Consider the following 21,649-nt stretch of genomic DNA (forward strand, 5'->3'; position numbering starts at 1 on the left):
GAATATTTTACATCCTTTCACCGTACCCATTTGGCCAAACAATGCACAGAGCAATTCTTCGGATACGGAATGATCCAAGTTTCCCACGTATAATGTTTTCGGAAATGTGTCCTCCATTGTGTTGTGTAAAAATGTTTAAAATCTCAATTCAGCGCGCGCTGTCTCTTTTAGATTTAAAAATAACTTTAAAAACAATCTAAAGTTTTGGCAATCTAAAACAGCTACCAAATAATGACATTCAGTCGGACATGTCGACATTTGCATTTAAATTCTCATTTGTTTACCTGATCGTTCTTCTATTTTTCTATGGTGATTCGCTGGTGACCATGTCAATTATTTAAGATGTCTAGGATTCGATTGGCGAAAAGGACTCGGTCCTAAAAGGCGTCTACAGCCAACATGACGTGGCTAAATTGTCACCGATTTTTGCTGCTTTTTACGCTTTAAATAGGCTCTTTGATGGTACAATCGAATCGAAAAACCGACAAGTACTTGTTTGAGGACGAGTTGAACTAATTTTGCAATTATAAAGCTAGATACAAATGCACAAAATATTGAATTTATTTTCGAAAAAAAATAAAAGAAACACGCACAACTGTGAATAGGATAATGGAATGGATAATGGCGGCTGAAATCTTTCCAAGCAACAGACAGATGGAGGCGGTGTGCTCTCGACGAGAGCCAAAACAACCCAAAATTCAGCATAGAAAGGGCGGCCATATTTGAAATATTTTACGAATCGTATTTGGTTTCGTGGTGGAAATCGTTGAAAGAATGTGAGTTTTAGATTTATATACTTTATACTTTAAGGAAGTAAGTGAAACATTGTTGAAGTTAAAATCGCAATTTTGATGAAATTAAATGCGGTCTCCAAATACTTTCGACTGTGGAAATCAGAGAAATGATACATTGCTATGTTACCAACCTACCATTTCTCTGGTGAAGATACGCGATAAAATCAGAAATCTTTCCGCTTAGAATAGGTCTGTTCCAAGGCAGGGCCTATTTTACGAAAACATGTTTCTCAAGTTTTTGAAAGTTTCCAAAATGTTTCTTAAAGTTTCTTAAGGTTTCTTAAAGAAACTTTTCTAGAAACTTTAAGAAACTTTGAGAAACTTTTCAGAAACATTTTAAAAACTTTCAAAAACTTGAGAAACATGTTTCCGTAAAATAGGCCCTGTTCCAAGGCCATACGAATTGTCAAGTCACTGTCAAATTTCATCCATAAAGACATAACCTCATTAACATTTATATGAAAACCGATCTCTGTGGATGAAATCGTGTTCGTTCTTTGTAGTTTTCAGTATAAAACTTCACGAAACGACCCTATTCAGCTATTCGCCTTGTCGGTTGGCCTGAAGAGGTGCCACATTTTTTAATAGTACTTCAATCTCACTGGATTTTTTTTTGTAACAACTTCACATTGATTCATTCGCATGAAATGTCACAGCAGTGAAGTTTGTTCATGAAAAAATAATTCAGTGACAGCAGTCTTTTTATGAAGAAAAGTACTGAATTGTAATAGATTTTACCCTTAGTTTCTAAACTGCATCCTCCTTTAAAAAGAGGTGTTGCTTTTGTAGTTTTCAGTATAAACTAGCACATACTACTTGACATGCTCTATCTGTTGAAAATACTTAGGTCAAGGGAGGAAGTAACAGACATGATAAAACAGTACGCAGTACTACTTCGTTTCGTGAAGTTCTAAACTGACAAATACAAAAGTACCATATTCAGCTATAGAAGAATTGCTAAAAAGTGGAGAAACCATCAACAAAAAAACATGCCCTATCGCTAGGGCCCTTAGACTACATCTACCTTAACTATGTTAGAAACAATAGAAACAGTACTTCACCTAACAATTCCCAATTTAACCAGAGAATTGATAACAGGTTGCGTTGCTTATGCTCAAAACAAACGAGGCATTGAAAACGTGTTTTGGTCCTATTTTTCATGACGAAATTTTCGAAACTGTCAAATGAAGTTAGAACTTTTTCTATAGACTGTTATGATCAGAGCGAGAGATCCGAAGACTAGTTAATTTAACTTGCCTTGGGGTACTTGTCAAAATATTGCTTTCTCTTTCAACGTGTTACGTTGAGAGCGAGAGGACCGAAGACCAGTTTATTATAAGTTGCCTTGGGGTACTTGTCAAAATATTTCTATCTCTTTCATCATAACACTCTATTCAAAATCGCGATTGCTGCAAGTGTCAATTAAAACTAGGACCAAAACACGTTTTCAATGCCTCGTTTGTTTTCAGCATTACGCCTGCAACTATCTGGATTTAGCTAATTTTTGTAATTTATGGTAACGAGACGAAGACGAGTGCTGATGAGTGGATACTTCTATCGGTTTTGTCGGTGATACCGGGCTTCTATAAATTTCTCCGAAGTGGCGATAGACCAAACAAACGACCTTATTTACTTGACGTTAGGCCCTAGTAGGACTGTAAAATATAATTGCAAAGAATTGAATCCTTCGGCCTACATTTGGGTGAATTTACATATCGTCGAGATAAAAGGGATAAAAGGTTGCATTCAGCCATAGTGAACAGCATCAAGCATTAAGATCCCAACAAAAAAATATTGAGATTCATTTCGATTCATTTTTGCCATTTTTTATTTTGGAGGGGGTTCTAATTGTTGACATTCGAATGCTCTATGTGTGTATATTCGTGCAGTACAGTTGAACAGCTAACTGTTTTGAAATTTCGCAAGTTCTTTTTTCCAAAAAAATTACATCTGAAACCATGGCTGCACTTGATGAAGCATCAGGGACATCCAGCGTAACAGCCACAAATGAGGAATCGGCAACTGACGGGCCAACTTTAATCGCTAAATTGGCGGTAAGTGGATTTTTTTTGAAAAATCAAAACTGAGTTGCGCATTAGTTGGTAATTTTTGTCCCATTCAAAACAATGCAACGAAATAGGTTAACGGAATTACAACCGCTGATATAAAGAAATTGGAAGAGGCCGGTTTTCATACCGTCGAATCGATTCTTTATACGGCCAAGAAACATTTGATTACAATTAAGGGAATATCCGAGGCAAAGGCTGACAAGATTTATGCAGAAGCATCGAAAATGGTGCATATGGGATTTCAGACCGCCACCGATTTGCATTTGAAACGCTCCGAACTGATATCCTTGACAACGGGATCGCGTGAACTAGACAAATTGCTAGGCGGAGGTATCGAAACTGGATCGGTTACTGAAGTTTTCGGCGAATTTCGATCCGGAAAGACCCAACTGTGTCACACCTTGGCTGTTACATGTCAGGTAAGTAATTTCCGTTCGACTTTCAACTGCATCGCTGAAACAAACATTTTAGTTGCCTGTATCTCAAAGCGGCGGTGAAGGTCGATGCTTGTACATCGATACAGAGGGAACATTTCGGCCGGAACGTGTACTGGCCGTTGCTGAACGGTACAAAATGAATCCGACCGAAGTTCTTGACAATATTGCATATGCTCGAGCCTACACCACAGACCATCAAACACACCTTTTATACACAGCCGCTGCTATGATGGCCGAATCTCGATATTCCTTGGTTATTGTGGACAGTGCGACTGCCCTGTACCGAACCGACTATTCTGGTCGTGGTGAGCTGTCAGCTAGACAAATGCATTTGGCCCGTTTTCTGCGCATGCTCTTGCGACTGGCCGATGAGGTACATACATTCACAATTTCAAATTGAAATGGTCGAAGTAATCCAATTTCACTTTTCTCCAATATCCACTCAGTACGGCGTTGCTGTATTCATAACGAATCAAGTGGTCGCTCAAGTAGATGCCGGTGCAATGTTTCAGGCCGATCCAAAGAAGCCGATTGGTGGCAATATTATTGCACATGCGTCGACCACACGACTGTACTTGCGGAAGGGTCGAGGTGAGAATCGAGTGTGCAAAATCTACGATTCACCATGCCTGCCCGAATCGGAGGCAATGTTTGCTATAAATGCTGATGGCATCGGTGATGTGAAAGAATGAAATGATGGGATGAAATCAGAATTTTCGTATTAGATTTAAGGCCAGACAAATCGAAATGAATTTGAAATAATTTGCTGTGAATGGATTTGCTTAAAATAAAATGTTTTTCTTTATCAAGTTTGTGGGTTGAAAGTTTCGTTTCAATTATGGAAACAATTTAACGTGAGGAGGATGGTCAGATGATAATGGACGTATTGAAAAATATTGTTTACGTTGAAGAGACATAGCCAGACTCAATTCTAATGCTACGTAGACATTCCAATAATTGATTAAAGGTTTCTAAGCGAAAAATTGGGTCAAATATAGAAATCACAATTTCAACTGTCACATGATAAGTACGGATTAAAATAACAACAATATCCGAATAAAGTGTACATCAACGTACGGATAAAACTCCCAAAAACGAGATAAGACCAGTGGAGTTACTCATTGTACACACAAAACGTATTTTTGACGCGTTACTCGTAGAAATTGGGCGACTTTAATGTACATTTTTTGAGTACATTCAAGAGCTTCATATGAAAAAACTGAGAATGTTTTCAAAATTTTTGGGCTTTCCTGACTTAATATTGTCTGATACGTAAAAAAATTGAAGCAACGCACTTCAAGCATGAGTGGTACTTTAAATAGAGTACTGAAAATTCGAATTCTGTAGAATCTTTGTGGTAGTACACTTTACCCAACCGGAGGATTTGCCGCGCTAGGTTTATAGTGTCAAGAATAGTAGAGGACATCAATATCGTCCAGGTCGTGTTCTGTAGTTTTTTGTAAACACTTCGAGAATTTTGTAATTTTTTTCGTCTTAGAATGTTTTCTACACACGAAGATTCAAAGAGTGATGTAAATTAAAAACGATTTTGACTACTCCAGAGTGGACCAATTATAGACCGGTCGGTTTCAGCGTGAAACTGAAATTATTTCAATACAATTTGTCCTGTAACTTACTCAGAAAAATTCGCTGAGACGAACGCCTAGCTTAACGCACTGTCTAGTCCAGAAGTTGACTTAACGGCACTCAAATAGAGGACTGAACCGATCAAAGTTGGCTATTCTTTTTCATACAATCAGTGGTCCACTACACTCAAAATTTCTTGTCCGGTAGGACACGTAGGACAATTTTTCACTCATTCACTTTTCGGTTATATTTTGAGTCAGCTACACTCGTTACTATTACTATACTGCAAAAGCAATACAAAAATCGACGATTTTACGTTTATTTGCTCAGAAAAGTGTTATTTATGGTGAATAGGGATGAAACTATCAATTTCACCAGATTAGAACCTTTTAATTTGCATTTTTTATTCATTTGACTTTTTTATTCTAACAAAAAATTACCAAATTTGGGCTTCGAAAACAGAGATTCTGTGAGTTTTTTCAACTCGTTTTCAACAAACTGAAATTCTTTGCAATTGATTCTTTATGAGATTACCTGTTCAGACATAGCTCACACGACGTATTATGTCACGTTTTGTCGATTGTATTTGCAAATAAAGTTGAAATTTTTTGTCGAAAAGTCTTAGTCGGGAACACTGACAGAGGGACTCTGCCCTAGTGAAGGCGAAGGTCAACAACGTTCTTATGGTATTTCATAGCTGGACTCCTCAGTTAGCAGTAATTATGCCTTCTGTTCCCAAATGTCCGAGATATCAGTCAACAATATGTGCAATTTCATGCTACTACCCCGAAAATCAAAATCAGGCTAGAGGCAAGTGAAAAATTAATTGTTGAATTTTTTTAAAAAATAAAAACAAAATGAAAATACGACGCACCCTACCGTAGCTTCTGTATATTGTAGATACTTTTAATCTGTAAAGTGCGAGTGGTACGGCCGTCCTTAATTGAGTGTCACCACACCACGGCGATGTTTTCAATATATTTCGAACAGTAAGCTAAGAGATAGAGTAGGACAATGTGGGAGTGTTGTACAATGGCTATGAAGCAACTTAAGTAAAAGAATCTAATCTAATCTGATCATCAAATGAAGTAGTAGATCCGAAGGTTGTGAAAAGGTTAAAAGTTAACTCTGACAGTTTAAGTTTGAGACAATAAATTATATGGAAGAAGAGGAATCAACTTTCTTTGTTTCAAAAGCCTTCTATTCGTTGCAAAAATTGTTTTGCCCATACGCACTAGATTCGTTCGCATATTTAATTTGTGATGTGAGTTAAATTAGTTAATCTATACAGTGTTTAAGGAGAGCGAAAACCAGTTAAATTTAATTGGTCTCGGGGTCAGCTGTCAAATATTCATCAATGAAAAAAGAAATTGAGAGTTGAGCCCAGTTTAAATTTGTATGTGATTTCTCTCATTTTGACGTGTGACCCCGAGACCAGTTTGAACAAAGTGGTCAAAAATCGCTCTCCTTAAACACTGTATTCTTCAAAAAGCAACAAGCAAATTTCATTCAGCAAATATTTGAATTCTAGCGGGCAGCCCTGTCGATAAAACATTAAAAAAGTGAACCAAGAGCTAACATTTCGCTGCATTCTTATGGTATTGTTGGTAAGATCTAAAAGGTATTATACCGGTATTAAACAGTTTGATATGAAAATTCAACCTGATAAAAACAAAAAAAATCAAAATGGTCACCGCTGTTTGAAATGTCAAAAGTGTCACAAAATAAAAGTAAAGAAAAATTAATTTGCTGATTTTTGATTTTCTACAATTTTCATTTGTGAATTTGATGTGATTCTTCGTAGAAAATATGCAACAAAATATGGTTTTGTTGGCGTTGAAGTTATAAGATGTCTAAGACTGTTAAGAGGAAAATAACTGTAGAGCTACCGAAGCCGCGAGATTTATCTAAAAATCGACTTAGTGTATTTCAACGTTTAGGAACTAAGAAACTGAAATCTTTGGAAACTGCTATCAACGTAGGTCTTACCGATCGGCTGTCTTTAGCTCGCTAATTTTTTGTTTTATCCATCAGATCAACACAAAACCGAAAGAAACAAAAATCACTTCAACAATAACAACAACAACAAACCTTGTGCAAGAGCCAAAACCGGACAATGTTGAATTGGAGGACGCTGATCCAGATTCATTAGAAAAGAAACGTGCTGAATTGCAAAAAGAATTAGAATTACAATTAAAAATGGAATCGTCGCGTAAAGTCGCCACAAAAGAAATCATTCGAAAGCGGAAGAAAGTCCGGTCCAGCTCCAGCTCGAGCTCGAGCAGCTCGGATAGCGGATCGAGCAGTGATTCATCGTCTTCGACATCATCGAAAGAATCAAAGCGAAAAATTCGCAAATCTAAATTGCGAAAGCGAGGGTCGAGCAGCTCTTCGGCTGATGAGCCTAGAAAGAAGTCGGCGAAAGTGAAACGAGTTTGCCACAAGAAGGTTGACGGTACAAAGTCCCATAAGTCCAGTCATGGTAAAAAGATTGAAGGTAAGTTGAGGAAGCGGTCGCAATCACCATCGTTGAGAAAGCGTGTCGGATCATCGCCGCCGAAGTCCATACAGAAAGTTCCAATCAAAAACAAAATTTCCGTTGATCCGGCGAAGCATCATCGCATGAAAGAAGCGGCCCGCGATAGGGAACGAGAGCTACGAGATCGAGAAAGGGAAAAAGACCGAGAACGGATGCGATCAAGGGAGAGGGTAAGAAGTCGCTCACCAAAAATGCGACCGAAATCGCGAACACCAAAGCGACTGTCATCACGCGATTTAAAACACAAAACACCTCCAAGACGGATAGGTGGTTCTTCAGGCGGAAGTATGCGTCGGGACCGTAGCATCGATCGCGTAGTTAAGAAAGATTTCAAGCGACATGACAGCAGGGAAAGAGAGCGTGAACGACGCGAAAAAGAAAGACTTTGTAGGGAAGATGCTCGTGAAGCAGCCAGAGAAAAAGAAAGACAGGAAATTTTGGCGAGGTGTCAAGAACGACATGAAAGGGAGCGCCGAGAAAAATTACGCCGAGAAAGAGATGACGACCGAATCAAACCAGAACGTTTACTACCACGACCTGCAGAACGAGCTATGGCAATCGCCGCTGCGAGGGATCGCAGTCGTGATAAATCAATTGATCGCGATCGACTTCGATCTGTTTCGCACAGTCGCAGCGGTAGAGAAAGAATGGAACGAGAGAAGGAACCGATGCCGTACGATCGTGTGTATGAACGCGACGATCCGAGATATGAAACTCACGATCGGCGTATTGAAAAAGACGATCGAGGAAGTCTACGAGATGAGCGTGACTACATCCGAAGACATGACGATGGGCGGGCTGAATCACTGAATAGTCCATACTTGTCGCGAGAAAAACGTATTGTTGAACGTGATGATATCGAGTGGGAAGCTGGTGGTCATGGTGTTGTTAGCGATCAACGATACGACGATTTAAGAGATGAGCGTCGGATGACACACGATTACGGATCAAGGGCCTACATTGACGATCGTCATATCGCTGAACGTGATAGGGATTGGATTAGAGAAACAGAAATGGGAAGAACCGATGAGCGTGGCATGTACGATCGTACAATGGATCGGCATGTGGGCCGTGAATGGGACAGAGCAGATACGAGCCATGCTTTGCCTAGAGACAATTATGTTGATAATCGTGAATGGAGCGGTGGAATGAATGAACGTCAATGGGATAATAAGGGTAAGTGGCAACAGCAACAAGAAGGCGAAGAAAATTGGGATGAAGGTGATAGCAAATGGCAAGACTATAATCGATTATCTGATACAATTCATCATGACGGTGGTATAGGTGCTGGAATTGGCAATATGGGAATGAATGATGTGCAAAGAGGCGGCCCGAATCGTCGATGGAACAGCTGGAGAGGTCGACGGGGAAGTCAGCATCATAGTGGCGATTTCAGGCGCCAACAAGATGGGTTCCAGCATGATCGAAGTAGTATGGTGTATCGCCGTCCACCAGATGTGGTACCAACGGAAACGATTTCACAGTCGAATGCAACCGATCCGGTTATTATTCATGCAAGCACTGGTATAACGAGCCTTAAATTCAACAATATTTGTGTTGTTGTAACCATTTCTTTTCGTTCGTCCAATTTTAGTTGCTTCAACTCAATCGAGCCTTACGCCAAAGTCTGATGTGTCGATGACTGCAGTCGTTCCGAGATCGTCAGTAACGCTAGTAGTCCCTGCTGAGATTAAAGTCGATGAAAAGAAAGACGATGTGATTGACGAAGCATCCGTGGTCCCTGAAGAACAACTATTGGAAGAAGTTATCCCAGATGATCTGAGTGAATTCAGTGACGAAGCCGACGAAATACTTAATCGCCAAGAGGTAAGGAAAAAATGTACCCAGCTCATTACTCAATTCTCCACACAAATTCATCTCCGACTGTCGATGTTTTGCTTTTCTTTGCTTTTCTTATACAAAAAAAATCGTTTTTCATTCTTTCATGCTGCGTGCTTTAAAATCAATTTTTGCGTGCGTACGAACCATGTCCGAATCATTCAGGAGGATGATTTGCGATTCTTTACATTGTCAACCGAAAAGCAATCTCCGCCAAAGCAACTCGATCAGCAAAATTTCAATCAGTTTATTGACGATTTAGATGGTTACGGAAGCGGCCAATACTTTCGACCTGACTACGAGCCCGTAAGACAAAACATTTCGGTGTATCTGTAATCTTTCAGTTATTGGTTTCCGTTTATTTCTTCTTTTTTTTTGTTGATTGTTCTTCGTGGTGGGGAAAACCACTAGCCACAAGTCTGTCCCGTCAATTCCATTCTCCAATTTCCAAAAATTTCATTTGTCCTGTCCTACTAATTCCCACTGGTGGTTGTTTTCCCTTCAGACCGAAGGTAATTTTCATTTTTTTTATGGCGTTTTTTTTACCGTTTGTTTGGACAAGGCCCTCATCACCTGTATAGCGAAGAAGCTAATAATTCAATGAATTTTAGCTTTAAATGATGAAACTAACAGTGTCTGACTACAATGATTATTGATTATATGTCCCGACATCTGTGTCCTGCCAGCACCGTCAAAAATTAAAGTGGATAAGTTGCAATGTCACTTAAGAAAAAGCTCAAGAACTCGTAGAAGCAGTTGCAAAACTTTCGAAAAGTAACCAAAAAATAGTGAACTCACCACTCACTAAATTTTATGATATTATTCTCTAAATGATAGTTCAGCCACATGTCTAATGGTCCATTTGCTTTTTCCTGAACGTTCAAATTGCTTTTGATCAAAAGTCCCATGAATTTTATGGCCTGTTTTCGTTAGACGGTGATGTGAAACAATGTGAAGTTCCTACATTTCGTTTGAATGACACCGAAAACGTGTCTGATCCTAACTGTTTGTTACTTTCCTGTTTTTCCATTTGTTGAGTTTCTTTTTTCGCACCTTTAAATAATGAAAATCAAAAATTATTTCTCCTCCGCAGGAGCTTCTCGAAAAACAAAATTCACAAAATGACTTCAATGCACCGATTGAACCACCGTTGGAATCGACTGTTGGACCAACGGCCGTTGGTGATCCGGTTAAAGACACGGAACCGTTATTGATTGAAAAACAGCCGACACCTACCGATCTGAATGAAGTGAAGGAGTTACCCGATGAGATGGATCTGGATTTCGAAGAAATTTCCGACGGTGAATTGGAGGAGGAAGCCCGAATCCGCGGATTGGGCGATGCTTTGGGTGTTGATTGGGCTAGTTTAGTCGAAGAATCGAAGGCAATAGCCCGTGAAAAATCGATTTCCACACAAACATCAGCTAAGCAGCGATGGCAACCTCATTCGATTTTGCTGGATGTGGGAATATCGCACAAATGGGCTGGACAAGCATTGGCGTGTAGAATTCTGAACGATGCACAACAAAAGCTGAAAAAGGAACGAGAACGGTTGCAGGAAGTCGTTGCAGATGCTAAACTGAACGATGGCACGTTTAAAGTGAAGGGAGAAAAATTGGATCCAGATTATGGTGACATTCCCGATGCTACTGTTAATGTAACCATGAACTTGGACGAAATCAAAAAGGAAGACAACATTATGCTGTCGATCCATCAGCCGATAGCGTGCATACAGGTTGGCAGTCGTAATAGTGCTGATGTGCGAAGGAATTTGGTGTTTAAAGCAACCGGACCGTTTAGTCGGGCACTATCCGCTAGATCGGATTTGCAAATGAGAAGAGTTTTGTGCGGTTTGCCGAAGAGAGAAATTGGATGTTTTGAAACTGTTCAAAAGATAGATCCAGCGTACACTGCATTGGCCGCTACTTTATTTCAACGAGCAATTAAAGAGGCAAACTGAATTGTTCAGATCTTTTTGTCATTATTTTCTTTTGTAAAATAAAAACGAGAAAAAGTATTCGACTTTATATGCAACGAGCAATCTTGTAAGTAGCTGTCAAAATTTATCGACGGGAGGCGAAAAAGATGTGTAGGACAATATGGACATTTGAACAAAAATAATTAATTTTTATCCTTTCATTTATTGAACAGATCGAACCATTAACAATTTCAGAACTTTAGCCTATGTAACCAATCGTGAATTCCTTCGTCTGTGCGATCGCAAATCTCACTGATATTGGTTAATATTCCAGCAGGTTCATCTAGATCAAATCTCATTACGAATGCTTTTACTACTGCCAACCAATCGAAGTTACTTCCAACAGATTCACAACATTGATCCTCTTCATCACTTTCGTTACTGACGCCTTTCTCGCAACTTTTATCTTTTTCTCGACTATTGTCTCTTTTACCTTTTTTCTCTCGACTATTGTCTTTTCCATCATATTCGTCACTTTCATCCTTTTCGCTTCTGCTTCTATCCTTTTCGCCACTCTCATTGCTTTCATTGCAGATCGGGTGATAAGTACAGTCGAATTTCTCTGCTAACTCATTCAACTCGTTACAAAATTCCAACAAACGGGCCACATATCCGAGCACTACAGCGCCAGCTGTTTCCAATATGTCAAAGGATGCATCTAGTTCACAAATTATCTCGTTTAGTTTCGCTTCGCACGAACATGTACACGCTTTGCCGTCCGTACAGTTCCATTTCGTTTTACTCTTAAGATCATCGACCATACTCAGTAATAAATTGACCTGCCTTTCAAACGATGGGGCTAAATGTTCCGTAATGTCAATATGTATATTAAAGAAGGATTCCAAGAATTCGGCGACTAGGCATTCTACTTCCTCTTCATTGCATGTATTGAGTTTCGCGGTGAGTCTATTCAGATCGTTCGACAGCGTTTGGCACTTTTTTTGTATTTTATCTACCCAATCTTTGGCAATTTTGTGCTCTTTGTCAAAGTTCTTAAAGAACTTGCCCAATTCTTCTTGTAGGGCTTTCAATTTATCTGGACAGTCATCGTTTCGAGCGGATGCAGAGATTCGCTAATTGTATGGAGGTTGTTATTGGAAAAACTATTTGGTAAAAAATGAAATTAGGAAACGTTACCTGCATACACAAGCATACACCAAAAATTACCACTAGCTTCATTTTGTGGAGCTGGACAAATTTGGAACGTAAGTATTTGACTGTAATTCAACCACTTCTCGAATGAAATAATTGAAAGACGCCTCTCAATTTATACCAATCAGGAACCATAAACACCATACCATAAACAAATATTTGTGTCTGCTTCATCATTTTTCTGGCTCATCAATAATTCGGTTGTGCATTGTATACATAAGACTTTGTACAACGATGATATCTGAACAAATTTGAGTTTATTCCTCCTGAATGACAAATTTAAACGAAATATTTTCACAGGTGAATTTCGTCTAGCGCATTCGTTTAGATGCATTAAACAATACGCTCGATTTCGACAATTTATCTGTTACAATTAGAGTCTGAAAAACATAGACAAAATGCTCTAGTTTTAAATGCGCCAGTTATTATTCTTGGAGAGTTACTGACACTCGCCTTACTCTACGTGGTTATTGGTCTGACGTTCACACAATGATAAAAAGGACTCACCGCCGGACTGGCACTTCGGAAGAATCGAAAAAAGCCAATAAAACTTTAAAAATGCAATATTCTCTTATAGAAATGGAAAGGCCCTTCGGGAATCGCCGGATTCACAGAATGACCATTCCGGCAGAGGGATTCTTCTGAAAAACAGATAACTGAAATCGGACGCATTTTCTATTGGAATTTTTTATATGTGCCCAGTAAGGTATTCGACCCCCGAAGCCAAAACCACTTTCAAAAAAATTCTTCGAATCTTGTGTGGCTAGTGTGAGGTGATCAAAAACCGAAAACTTGCACTTGCACAAAAATTCTTTCTTTTTCTTACAAAAATTTCTCCAGTTACACGAGCTGTACAAGGTCATGTGGGGTGTCATTAGAAAGGTAATTGCCTGCACTTTCGGGTCAAATATTGGTGTTAAAATTCATTCACACTGAGATGTGTACAGTTGAAGTTTTCAACCGAAAAAAAACCTGAAAACCAACACTTGTCTTACAGAAATTTGTCGAAGTACACGAAACATACATGGTCGTGTCGGGAGTCATTAGAAAGGTAATTGCATATACTTACAGTGAAAGTAGAGCTTACGGAAGTTTGGTAGCATCTACGACGAATTATGAGAAGTTGAAATGTTTAATTGCTTATATTGAATCGTAGATGCTACCAAACTTTGACTTGAAACCCGAGAAAATTTTAGAAAACATTTTCTAAAAAATATTCCCATGACAATCAGGATCTAGCCCATGGGTTGAAGCTCATGGGTTGTTAAGGTAGGCTAACTTAAGTTATGCGTTATGTTATTGTTACTTCATCCACTCATATGATAAGAGCAACGCACTTCAAGCAAAAGTTCTTCTAGTACCAGCTGCCAAATAGAGTACTATTTTGTATGAAAAGTTTATCCAGTTTTTTTACTGTGCAAAAATTTGTTTGATACACTGTCCATAGTAATAGTTATTTGCATCGTAGTACGCTTCTCTGTTCTACTTTTGTAAACTTTGTTCAGAGGCACGACAGGGTAAAGTAAGGCAGGCAGGAGCAGACGACGCAAATACATTCAAACAATTGACCTAAATCCTGTTATAATCTGCTTATTTAGCAGTTGATAATAAAGAAAACAAGTCTCATGCTTACGAAATGTTTGGTCGATTGCATTAAATTGAACAACAGCCAAAATGTAAAATTTTTTGCGTAGAGTTTGGTCAGCTTTATGAAAATAGGAGATTTGCTTAAGACATAACACGCCCCTCGGTCCCTCGTTCCTTTGATTTAGGCCGACATCCAGTTCAATCTTAACTGGGTGAAAGGAGGCAATACATGCAAATGAAAAGTCTGAATGATTTCGCATTGATAATTTTTCGTATATTTTACCCACTTTCGTTTTTTTTATTTTTTTTTGTTTTTTTTTTATTGATAATATAGCACAATAAAAAGTGTAAGTTCTTGATTCTATATACAAAAAAAGGAAGAAAAAAAAAACAAAAAAATCAAAAAAAATGTTGTTCAATAAAATTGTTGTAAATTGAGACTAGTTTAATGTTTTACAATTAAAATTAGATAAGTTGTTTTGCTTTGTTGTTTTTAATCATAAATTAAATTAAAATAAAGTTCCCTTAGTAAGTGTTCAGTTTTTCTCTTTCTTTTCTTTCTTACAAAAACCTACTCGTCAAATCGAAATAATTAAATTAGGAATGTTTTTGATGTCGTTTATCGTTTTACAAAATATCGAAATAATGTCAGTCCATTCCTAACTCAAAATTTCTACATAAAATTCTGAATAAATTGGTGTCGTGACGGGAGAGAAACCGATAACTATTTTCATGGATAAAACGAAAACGAATAATGAGAATTGTTGTTATTTAAGCTTTCGGCAAACTGGTAGAAACTATGTAGGAAAGATGATTGTGTGAAAATACAATTGAATTCAATTACTGGCCCTCGGATGCACTCAAAGCGAGTGAGTAAATCACTTTGCAAATTACTATAAATCTCGCTGTAAATACTAAACAAACTGATCTCCTATAAATCAACGAGCACCTCTCGTTGTAATTGATTATATTAAAAAAAAAAAAATTATATTAGAACAAATATTCAACTGCTCGAACACTATAAGTGGCTGCTTTATCATTACAAAATACTATTTAAATGGACGGTAAAATTGCTGCCAAAAGTAAAATATTGAACCGACTTTCTCGAGTTTAGAAGATGAATGTGTGACACAATTTATTCAGAATTCAATTTTAATCATTCGAATGTATAACACTCACAAGTCCAACGTAATTGTGACCATAGTCCGGTGTTTGAAAATTAAATATTTACATTTAAATTCATAATTCTTTTTCTTGTTAGTGGGGGCAAAATTTAAGATCGTAATTATTATGTATATACATCACACACACCTGCTGGTCGGGTTGTACTTTTCTTTTTTAGTTTCACAACTGTACTGTGATGTTGGTTTGCTGTTCAATTGAGTTATTTGTTTAAGGAAAACTAACACAATTTTCTTTCGTTATTTTCTATTGGTGCAATTTAAGTATACTTTTTCAATTTATGTACTTTTCAGCGCGCGACGATCGTCAAATAATTATTTCTTGGCAAGATAAATTTGAATAATTAAATTGAGTTAATTTTCGTGTTTCATTAAAAAAGGAAATTGTTCTGTGTTGCAGTGTGTAGATTCAATGTGGTTTGATACAAATTTCAAAATGAAAATTATTTGTACCGATTGTGTACGGAATATTATACAATTCTGATGGCTTTTATAGGATTTTAATAAGTAGTAAAATTCTATCCCTGCTATTTTTGTACATTAAAATTATCAACAAAAGCGACCAATCGAGCTCTGCATAATAAGTAGTTTTTATGACATAACATTCGGGAAAAAATGATTTTTTCTTTCCGGTGGAAATTCAATAAAATTTCATCAAAGGAATAACTCAAAATCGATTCCATTTAACCTGTCACAGACGGCTGTCATCTGTTCTCGACAATGACAACAATAAACGACATGCTCTGCCTAATGAGGTCTTATATAGCAAAAAACATGTTCAAAACAAATGAAGTAAAAGATTTCTTAAATCGATCTCTTCTTCGATCAAGTGAAGTAGTAGTTTGAATAGTAAAACTGTTAATATGCTTGCGGCTTGCCGTCTGTGACAATTTAAGGATTTTAGTTTTTTTTTATGTTAACTCTTCTCCGGTAATTGAACTGGTGAACAGTCATGTTACATTTATTATTGAGTGTCTCTCTGTCCCAGCCTTCATAAAACCTACAATTACTAGTCCGATTGGTTAAACAAAATAGTACATTTCGTACCTAGGACTAAAAGTCTTTTTTAGCGTATGAGAAGTTTCCAGACAGAGCCGAAGGCGAGGCTTGGAATCGAATACGCTTAAAAAAAATTTTTGGTCCGTGGTACGAATAGTATTTCATTCGGGTCCTAGGTATGCAAAAATATTTAAAAACAAAATCCGTCGTTACTACCGTTTTTAGTCGTTTGCGTAAGAAATGCCGAAGGCGTAAAGACATCACACATTAAGCGAATAATTTTGATTGCATTGACTCATAAGCTACAACTGCAAGAACAAGAACAATTTTTTTTGATTTACAATTTTTTGAGAAACTTAGTACGAATTTAATTTTTAATTTACAAATCTAACGTTCAAAATATTTGAACTTTTTAATGGAATAGTTTTCTTTATTTTAATTTATCTTATTTTTTGTTTAAATTTTTAATTAATAAATTATTTTAATTTTTTTGTAATTAATTTACTTTCCATTTTAAACAAGTAACGAACGAATTTATTATTTACAATTATTTTCCACAATTTTGTTTTTGCTTTTTTAAGAACCATTTTTTTATTCGGTCTGTTGGTTAATTATGTCTTGTTGTGTGAGCAGTTCAGTTAGAAAACACAATTGTTCTTAGAACAAATATATTCCAGTGCCATACGGATTTATTAGAAGGAAATGCGATGAATGAACCAGACTTTTTAAAGTGGGAAACGTTTTCGATTCAAAGTCAGTCGGTGATTAATTTCAACAAAATTCACAAGAATATTGAATCGATCGTAACGAATCTGTGACGGATTTTCGGTTAATTTTATTTTCGTATTTGTCAAAGAAAATGGAATTACACAATCAGATGTGAGAGTCGCTGTGAAACGATCCGCCGTTCAAACAATCTCACTCGGCACACGGAAATTGGACTGAAAATTGTGCAATAAATCCACAGTTTTTTTTTGTTAATTTAATTTTTTTATTTAGATTTTTTTAATAATATAAACGCCGTTGGCATTTTCTGAACAGCTCTCACGTCTCTTTTTCAGTTCACTGGTTTCGGCAGTCTATGTTACGTCGTTATTGTACATGTATGTGTGACGGAATTGACTAACTGAACTGGTTTCGATTTATTTATTTTTTGATTTGTAACTTCTTTTGTTGATTTTATTTTCGTTTCTAAAAAAATCTTGCAATCCTCAAATCTTACATCTAAATTTTAATTATAATTTAATTTCAATTAAAATTCTAATTTTTTTTCACGTTTATTGTTTATTTTCAATATAATTAATCCAAAGAATTTGTCTACTTTTTTCAATTAATTTAATTTAAATTTTTTGTTCATGAAAAGAGTTCGCAGACGTATTTGGAATTTAATGAACATTCTAAAGTAAACAACAACGAAACTGATACGATCCCTGTACTAACGAGCTACCACGCAGCTCCGCCTCCTAATCTTGCTTTTTCTTATTATTTTTTTCATTACACAGTATCAATCAAAATATTGTTTTACCATACTGAAACCTGGAACAGAAATTTTTTTTGACGCCTGCGTCATTTACCGAATTCACAGAGATTTACCGAAAATTTATTGAGTTTCTTCAAAATTTAGCCAAATACTCAAAATCGACTTCCCATAACAGGCTCTGCTCGAGTCTCCGAATTAGACAAATCGCACGTACACTTAGTAAAGGCATGCCACAAAACGTGCCTGAACTATTGCCTGAACAAACATCATAGCCAATAGAAACAGTATTCCGATGGAATACGTTTGTTCGTTTCAAATTTGTCACGAAAGATAAAAACTTTTCGGTAAAACGTTTTCAATGAATCAGGCTCTCTATTCGAATACAGCACCGCTGCAGTATATAAATAACGAATTGATCAAAACGATATCCGTAAAAAAGGATTCAAACCAGAAACCGTATAGTGGTATCGTATGCTTACTTACGAATTTACTCCTTAAACTCAAACCACAAAAAGAAAACCATTCTCCGTTCAATGCATCACGCTAAACCATACAAATGACCGTCTGTATAATACATCGTTGTGACTTCGAACAATTTTTTTTTGTTTAGCTGATATATGGGAACGACAAATTGTAGTGTTTAGCGTGACGTATTGCCTTCTTTATAGTAAAAAAGTGGAAAAACTGACGATTTAACAAAAATCTCATTAGTAGGGGGCATCGTTCCATATCTGTCGGGATATGTAAAGAAAACTCTAAATCTACGAAATCGATAGTCTTTCTTTATTAGCCTGATTAACCAATGATTAATCCGAATGATTGCCACCTCGCGGACCATATGAATTCAAAAGGAGTACAAGTAAATACATTCTCTTTCCTCTATTTTCAAATGTAATGTAATTCAGGTCTCACATCAATTTATAAAAAATGCTCGTCGTCAATAACATTCAATTCAACATAGAATTTTAATCAAGTGCCAGACCTGATATCGTCCAAAACTTTAAGCATTTACCACTGACCGAGTAATATTGAAACCCCCCGTTGATAAGCCGATCAATGTAGAAAAAGAGAATTCCATTTCGACTGACTGAGAAGACTGATTTCATTTTTTTTCGGCTTGATTTAAACTCGATCGTAAGTGCACGTAATTTTCGGTTGCTTCTTTACAATGTTCATTAAGTGAACTCTCTTTCTAAAGCTTCTTCTTATTAATTTTCTCTTCTTTTTTTACTTGGAAAAACACGTAGCCTATAAGTTCATCTGATTTTTAAATAAATAAATTTTAGAAAACGTTTCATTATTTTGTCTATTGATAAACTAGAAATTTTTTTTCAATTTGCAATGAATTTTTCTAAAAATGTTTTTAAAAAAATCGTTTTTCATTCTCCTAATGTGACGTTAATAAAAATCTTCTTTTGTTGAAATTTTCCGGCAGAATTTTTTTTTTTTAATTCCGAAACACACTATACCTATTATCAAGTCAGTAAATACAGTTTCTTCTATTTTTCCTTCTTCTTCTCATTTTTTACAGTTAACATTAATACTTTCCTAATAAAATTCTTAAAATTAATATTTGGTGCAGTATATATAAACTCTCTTGTTTAATTCTTCAATTCTCACGTCCATCGAACAATTTATTCATTCACAATTTTCCTGTTCATATATTTAAATCGTGTGTGATTTTTATTCATAACTTTTTTCTGTTGCCTTTGATAAATAAAGACGAATGAACTTTTGCTTTAGGGGCCGTTCATAAATTACGTAACGCAAAAATCAACATTTTTCAGACCCCCCCCCCGGGTCTGTAACGCTAAAAGGGTCAAGTTTGACCCAATTTTGTTAGAACCGTAACGCTTGCCTCATACCCCCCCCTCCCCCCTCTTGCGTTACGTAATTTATGAACGGCCCCTTAAAATCATTCAAAAAAAATATAATTCTTTACACTAAAAATTATAAACAGCAATTCTTAGCGAAAAAAAAGACCGACACTTTTGCGTTAAATTAAATTTTTTATTACGAAACTACCAACTTAAAGTCAACGTTTTTCTTATTTGTTTGTTTAGTTGTAAACTTTAAATAATTTTTTTTTGTTTTTTAATATTTTTTCGTGTTATCTTTTTCTTACTTGTTTTCATTCACTGTAAATTTTCTTTTGTCTAAACTGTAATTAGAGATCGAACATCTTTTTGGACAACATAAAATTTATGTTTTTTACCCACCAAACCCCATACCACCGCAATATTTTCGATGACAATATTCACCGGTATCGTACAAACGGCTCCCAATGCACACATTAGAAATTTCACCACACCGAAACGGTACAGCGAAAACGATTTCAGAACGCCAAAGACGTACATGTAAATGTTGACGCCGGCAATGAATGCACATCCGAAATCCATTAAGTTCGGACACGGAATGGGATACAGGGCGGCAAAGATGATGTTTGATGTGGACAGGGGCATCGTGACCCATGAGTAAACGCTGATCGCTAGGAATATCTTATGTCTGGCTGGTATCACCTTCGAGTGAACGACCAACAGGATGCCTTGCAGCCAGCGTTTCCGTTGTTGCAGAAAGTCGAGCAATGTGAAGGGAGACTTTTCGTACATTTCACCTTCGATGAAATTGAATGTGTAACCTTTGCTAAATGCACTCATAGCAAAGAAACAGTCTTCAGCTACGGATCCGTCAATGCCATTGTCAAATGAGACCTCTTTTTCAGCTATTACCTGGAGGAAGAAAAAAAAATGTTTGCATTTTTTATGGTAAATTTTTGATTCTACTACAACTAGGGGTCCCATTGCATTTAGTATTACTCATTAATTATAAATGATAATTCAGTGGAAGCGGAATATAGTGAGTGATTGATTTAACTGAGCGATGCCGCTAGAAACATTTTCATCCATAACCATAGTTAGTGAAAAACTTGTAACGTTCAGGGTCGTAGTTTCAGCCAAGTACTGTACTAATTACGAATACATCAAAACTGTCTGTCAATAGCCATTCCGTTTCCCAACGATAACCAAATCTGCACGCAGCTCTAACAATATTTTTAGATTTCTAGCACCGTCAATAGCAATTGGTTCCGATCAACCGTCAATACCAATTGATCCCGATCAGTCGACATCATAAAATAACAAGAACATTTCAAACAACATTAGAGAAAAAAACTCAAAATTTTAATAAAATTCACCAAATTTTAAGTAAAATGTAAACTAACTATTGGAAATAGAAATTATATGAGTTACACATTTGGTTCGGTCTATGAAATTGCAATTGGAGAAGAGTGTTAAAATGTTCAGAATTTTCTTGAAAAATGTTTACAATACTCTTAAACGTTAAATATAGCACGTCGTAAAATTTGAGCTATTTATTGTACTCTTAGAACTCTCAATCAACAGCACTCACTATTGCTTAAGATTAATGGCTGGGAGAAAAATAAATATACCGAGACTAACGAAACGTTTCATTCGTACTAAACAGGCGGAGGACATACGAAAACCTGAATAATTGTAGCCAAATTGCTCAAATATTTCAGTTGTATACAATTAGGGAATGCAATCCCGGTACCAATCCCGGTACCAGTACCGGAAAATCCCAGTCCCGAATCCCGGTATTGATCAAAAAATCCCGAGATTAGTACCGAAATTTAAAATCCAGTTTTCACTGACAAAAAAGTTTCGAAAAACTCACCTGTTGGAGGTAACTTTGTCTACAGGTAATCTACATTATCTGCCGCAGCTGTATTTTTTGCATGGGGCGCTACAGTTGTGGCAGCTATTGTATATTACCTGGAGACAAAGTTACCTGCAACAGGTGAGTTCGAATCTTTTTTGTGAGTGCTTTTTTTATAAAATTTTGAAATCGATCAACTTGTATGATTCAAACTACTATGGCAATATAAGATAAACATTGAAACATAGGATTAATTAACGTTTTTCTCTTATGTCGTATTATTTGCAAACACAGAAAAAGACGTTTTTAAAACTACGATGGCTAGCAACGCA

General features: G+C 36.5%; 5 protein-coding genes across 16 annotated transcripts in view; 2 read left to right on the top strand and 3 right to left on the bottom strand.

The window, feature by feature from the left end:
* LOC119082364 (nucleolysin TIAR) overlaps positions 1–635 on the bottom strand; it is a 40,629-nt gene extending 39,994 nt beyond the window's left edge. The window contains exons 1-2 of the mRNA XM_037191886.1: positions 285–635; positions 2–164 (exon numbers count right to left, since the gene is read on the bottom strand). Of these exons, the coding sequence (XP_037047781.1) occupies positions 2–117 (116 nt within the window). The 5' untranslated portion in view covers positions 118–164; positions 285–635. The remainder of the gene's footprint in view (position 1; positions 165–284) is intronic.
* A 2,015-nt stretch (positions 636–2,650) lies between these two features.
* On the top strand, positions 2,651–4,108 carry LOC119082481 (DNA repair protein RAD51 homolog A). The gene is made up of 4 exons (XM_037192001.1): positions 2,651–2,848; positions 2,935–3,282; positions 3,335–3,673; positions 3,747–4,108. Exons 1-4 carry the CDS (start codon positions 2,753–2,755, stop codon positions 3,990–3,992), a joined length of 1,029 nt encoding a protein of 342 aa, XP_037047896.1. The 5' UTR covers positions 2,651–2,752; the 3' UTR covers positions 3,993–4,108.
* Positions 4,109–6,571: 2,463 nt separating this feature from the next.
* On the top strand, positions 6,572–11,279 carry LOC119081715 (fl(2)d-associated complex component). 6 transcript variants are annotated; one of them, XM_037190847.1, is made up of 6 exons: positions 6,572–6,865; positions 6,922–8,647; positions 8,711–8,950; positions 9,021–9,253; positions 9,431–9,571; positions 10,359–11,279. In XM_037190847.1, the coding sequence occupies exons 1-6, from the start codon at positions 6,737–6,739 to the stop codon at positions 11,223–11,225; spliced, it is 3,336 nt and encodes a 1,111-aa protein (XP_037046742.1). In that variant the 5' UTR covers positions 6,572–6,736; the 3' UTR covers positions 11,226–11,279. The 6 variants fall into 6 exon arrangements, with proteins under 6 accessions (XP_037046742.1, XP_037046752.1, XP_037046732.1 ...); XM_037190857.1 differs by having other exon boundaries at positions 6,922–8,602; XM_037190837.1 differs by having other exon boundaries at positions 6,922–8,950.
* A 107-nt stretch (positions 11,280–11,386) lies between these two features.
* LOC119082626 lies at positions 11,387–12,484 on the bottom strand. The gene is made up of 2 exons (XM_037192194.1): positions 12,381–12,484; positions 11,387–12,316 (listed from the first exon to the last, which is right to left on the bottom strand). Exons 1-2 carry the CDS (start codon positions 12,420–12,422, stop codon positions 11,435–11,437), a joined length of 924 nt encoding a protein of 307 aa, XP_037048089.1. The 5' UTR covers positions 12,423–12,484; the 3' UTR covers positions 11,387–11,434.
* Positions 12,485–19,551: 7,067 nt separating this feature from the next.
* The window catches only part of LOC119082186 (beta-1,4-mannosyltransferase egh), a 34,564-nt gene continuing 32,466 nt past the window's right edge, over positions 19,552–21,649 (bottom strand). For all 7 annotated transcript variants that reach the window (XM_037191638.1, XM_037191630.1, XM_037191623.1 and 4 more), the window contains exon 3: positions 19,552–20,371. In XM_037191638.1, coding sequence (XP_037047533.1) covers positions 19,799–20,371 — 573 coding nt within the window. In that variant the 3' untranslated portion in view covers positions 19,552–19,798. The remainder of the gene's footprint in view (positions 20,372–21,649) is intronic.

The sequence above is a fragment of the Bradysia coprophila genome, chromosome X, assembly GCF_014529535.1.
Source record: "Bradysia coprophila strain Holo2 chromosome X, BU_Bcop_v1, whole genome shotgun sequence".
In the NCBI taxonomy this organism is placed as follows: Eukaryota; Metazoa; Arthropoda; class Insecta; order Diptera; family Sciaridae; genus Bradysia; species Bradysia coprophila.

Bases quoted from the DNA above. Each gene is read 5' to 3' on its own strand.
- LOC119082481 (XM_037192001.1), top strand. From the start codon at position 2,753: ATGGCTGCACTTGATGAAGCATCAGGGACATCCAGCGTAACAGCCACA. The intron at 3,283-3,334 runs GTAAGTAATTTC...CAAACATTTTAG, and splicing joins CCTTGGCTGTTACATGTCAG to TTGCCTGTATCTCAAAGCGG. The intron at 3,674-3,746 runs GTACATACATTC...ATATCCACTCAG, and splicing joins TCTTGCGACTGGCCGATGAG to TACGGCGTTGCTGTATTCAT.
- LOC119081715 (XM_037190837.1), top strand. From the start codon at position 6,737: ATGTCTAAGACTGTTAAGAGGAAAATAACTGTAGAGCTACCGAAGCCG. The intron at 8,951-9,020 runs GTATAACGAGCC...GTCCAATTTTAG, and splicing joins TATTATTCATGCAAGCACTG to TTGCTTCAACTCAATCGAGC. The intron at 9,254-9,430 runs GTAAGGAAAAAA...CGAATCATTCAG, and splicing joins AAATACTTAATCGCCAAGAG to GAGGATGATTTGCGATTCTT.
- LOC119082626 (XM_037192194.1), bottom strand. From the start codon at position 12,422: ATGAAGCTAGTGGTAATTTTTGGTGTATGCTTGTGTATGCAG. The intron at 12,317-12,380 runs GTAACGTTTCCT...CCATACAATTAG, and splicing joins GTGTATGCTTGTGTATGCAG to CGAATCTCTGCATCCGCTCG.